Source organism: Asparagus officinalis, unplaced genomic scaffold (assembly GCF_001876935.1).
Source record: "Asparagus officinalis unplaced genomic scaffold, Aspof.V1 AsparagusV1_Un3358, whole genome shotgun sequence".
Taxonomy (NCBI): Eukaryota; Viridiplantae; Streptophyta; class Magnoliopsida; order Asparagales; family Asparagaceae; genus Asparagus; species Asparagus officinalis.
Genome location: NW_017975617.1, coordinates 1 through 1,926, shown reverse-complemented (window position 1 = coordinate 1,926; position 1,926 = coordinate 1). Strand labels below are relative to the sequence as shown.

The window sequence follows — 1,926 nt, the reverse complement described above, 5'->3', positions numbered from 1 at the left end:
CCTATTCTGTACATGCCTTTTATTCCAATCCATCTCAGATAAAATTTCAAGATGGACTTTCTTTTCTTTAAAAAAAAAAATACTGATTTCAAGGTAAATTTTGGAGCATTTGGTGCAACTCAAAGTAACAATAAGCTGCAAGTTTAGTACAAGAAACCTCAACTAATGGAAGTCTCCACATCTTATTATAATTAATGTTTTCAATACATCCTCATCATAGTGGACAGGATAACAACCGTATAATTCACGGCATTAAGAATACATCTGCCTTATTCTCTCTGAATCTTGCTTCTATATTATCAGGGGAAAATTATTGTAGTATCACATGTTGAATTAGGTCTAAAAGGAGTCTACTTATTCAGCTATTTATTTAGACTTTACTGCTGCATATGCAGCAAATCTGAGAGCAACAATGAACTACATCTGTGGTCTAGTTTGGACAACAAAAATCTTTCCAGCCTTGATCACCCCTTCAATATCTTGGGGAGAGCAATAAAGCTGCTCGATTTCATTTCCAACTTTTGCGATACTGCAGAGAATGGAGTTGCGGAAATTTGGATCTATTATTAGAGGGTCATTTGTGTAATCAAGAACCACTTTCTCTTCCTCATCCATGGGCACACTGTACCAAAAGGCAGTTGGTTAGGAAAGACTTAAATTTCGAAGCACAGATACATACAAGCAATTCCGTGATATATGGGGGAAAAAGAGCAACTAAGATAAGATTCTTAGATAGGAAAAGGACCAACCTGTCATAGAGTCCAGCACCAGCATAACCTTCCAAATCTTCACCATTGGAATCAGATCTGAAGATGATTGACCGTCTAATGAAGAGGCCAATTGGTTTGCTTGGGTAGCCCAGTAACTGTGGAAGATAAACATCCAAATCAAAATATACGCAAAAATTAAAAGCTTTTAAAAAAAAAAAAAACATATCATAGCATGATTTAGGCATATAATTGTTAGGCTAAGAAAAAATATTGGTAATGATTTTGGAGATATAACTATAGCAAATCTACTGGAAATAAAACCATAAAGAGCACTTTCTATAGAGAATCATATAGGGAGATAGGAGCATCTTATACATGTGTTCCGCTACCAGTTTAAGTGGTGATTACACTAACCTTTGTACTGTTTGCCATAATTAGTTTTTTACTGTTTGCACTATTTTTACTGTGTGTGTTGATCTTGTGTATTGTTTGCACTGATTTAGGATTTGTAGTGGACACGTGTAGCCTCCTCCTTCCTCCCAATATGAAGAGTTCTGTCACCATGATTTTTCCCCAAACTTACCTTTGGAGAGTTGAGATCATTTTTCTGACAAATAAAACTTAGTGCTCGCCCTGGATATGCGCCAACTAGAGTTTCGCCAAGTCCTTTCACCACCTGGCATTGTGAACCATTAACATCTACACAGGTCAAAAATGGCTAAATCTTGTTTGGAAAAGTACCTCGGCATAAATCTGCGATGAGTCCCCAGTTGATGGATTGGTAGTGTGGATGACGAAGGCATAGTCAGCACTTATGATTTCTTGAACAAGGACAGCCATGCAGAGATTGTCATGATCAAGCTTCACTTTCCGTGTACTGAAGTATGCTCTTTCGTTCCACTTGGAAGCCCATACCTAGGATCAGAGGAAAGCCAATATGAGAATGACACTTTCATAAAGCGGTGAAGTGATTGAATTGAGATCAAGTAGAATTCCAGTGAGAACTCTTGACTTCTCATCCTGTAAGAGTTCATTACCTGACCTATCTTTGATGTGCACAATTTGATGATAGGTTTTAAAAAAATCCTTCAAATATTTTGATGGTATAGTTATGCACATTAATCTGCTGTATATTATGGAATGTACGTGTTTAATTATGAACCCACATTTATTCGCATCAATCTGTTCTGTCAAAGCGTTTATATATGACTTGTAA

The 1,926-nt window shown here is 36.7% G+C and overlaps 1 protein-coding gene across 1 annotated transcript; it reads right to left on the bottom strand.

Annotated features, from left to right (window-relative positions):
• Positions 1-163: 163 nt before the first annotated feature.
• On the bottom strand, positions 164-1,637 carry LOC109828671 (alpha-glucan water dikinase, chloroplastic-like). The gene is made up of 4 exons (XM_020395616.1): positions 1,452-1,637; positions 1,294-1,386; positions 750-865; positions 164-622 (listed from the first exon to the last, which is right to left on the bottom strand). The coding sequence occupies exons 1-4, from the start codon at positions 1,548-1,550 to the stop codon at positions 418-420; spliced, it is 513 nt and encodes a 170-aa protein (XP_020251205.1). The 5' UTR covers positions 1,551-1,637; the 3' UTR covers positions 164-417.
• Between the last annotated feature and the right edge of the window lie 289 nt (positions 1,638-1,926).

Excerpts from the sequence above, each read along its gene's own strand:
- LOC109828671 (XM_020395616.1), bottom strand. The coding sequence starts at position 1,550 with ATGGCTGTCCTTGTTCAAGAAATCATAAGTGCTGACTATGCCTTCGTC. Across the intron at positions 1,387-1,451 it reads CATCGCAGATTTATGCCGAG|GTGGTGAAAGGACTTGGCGA; the intron begins GTACTTTTCCAA and ends TCACAATGCCAG. Across the intron at positions 866-1,293 it reads ATGATCTCAACTCTCCAAAG|TTACTGGGCTACCCAAGCAA; the intron begins GTAAGTTTGGGG and ends TATCTTCCACAG.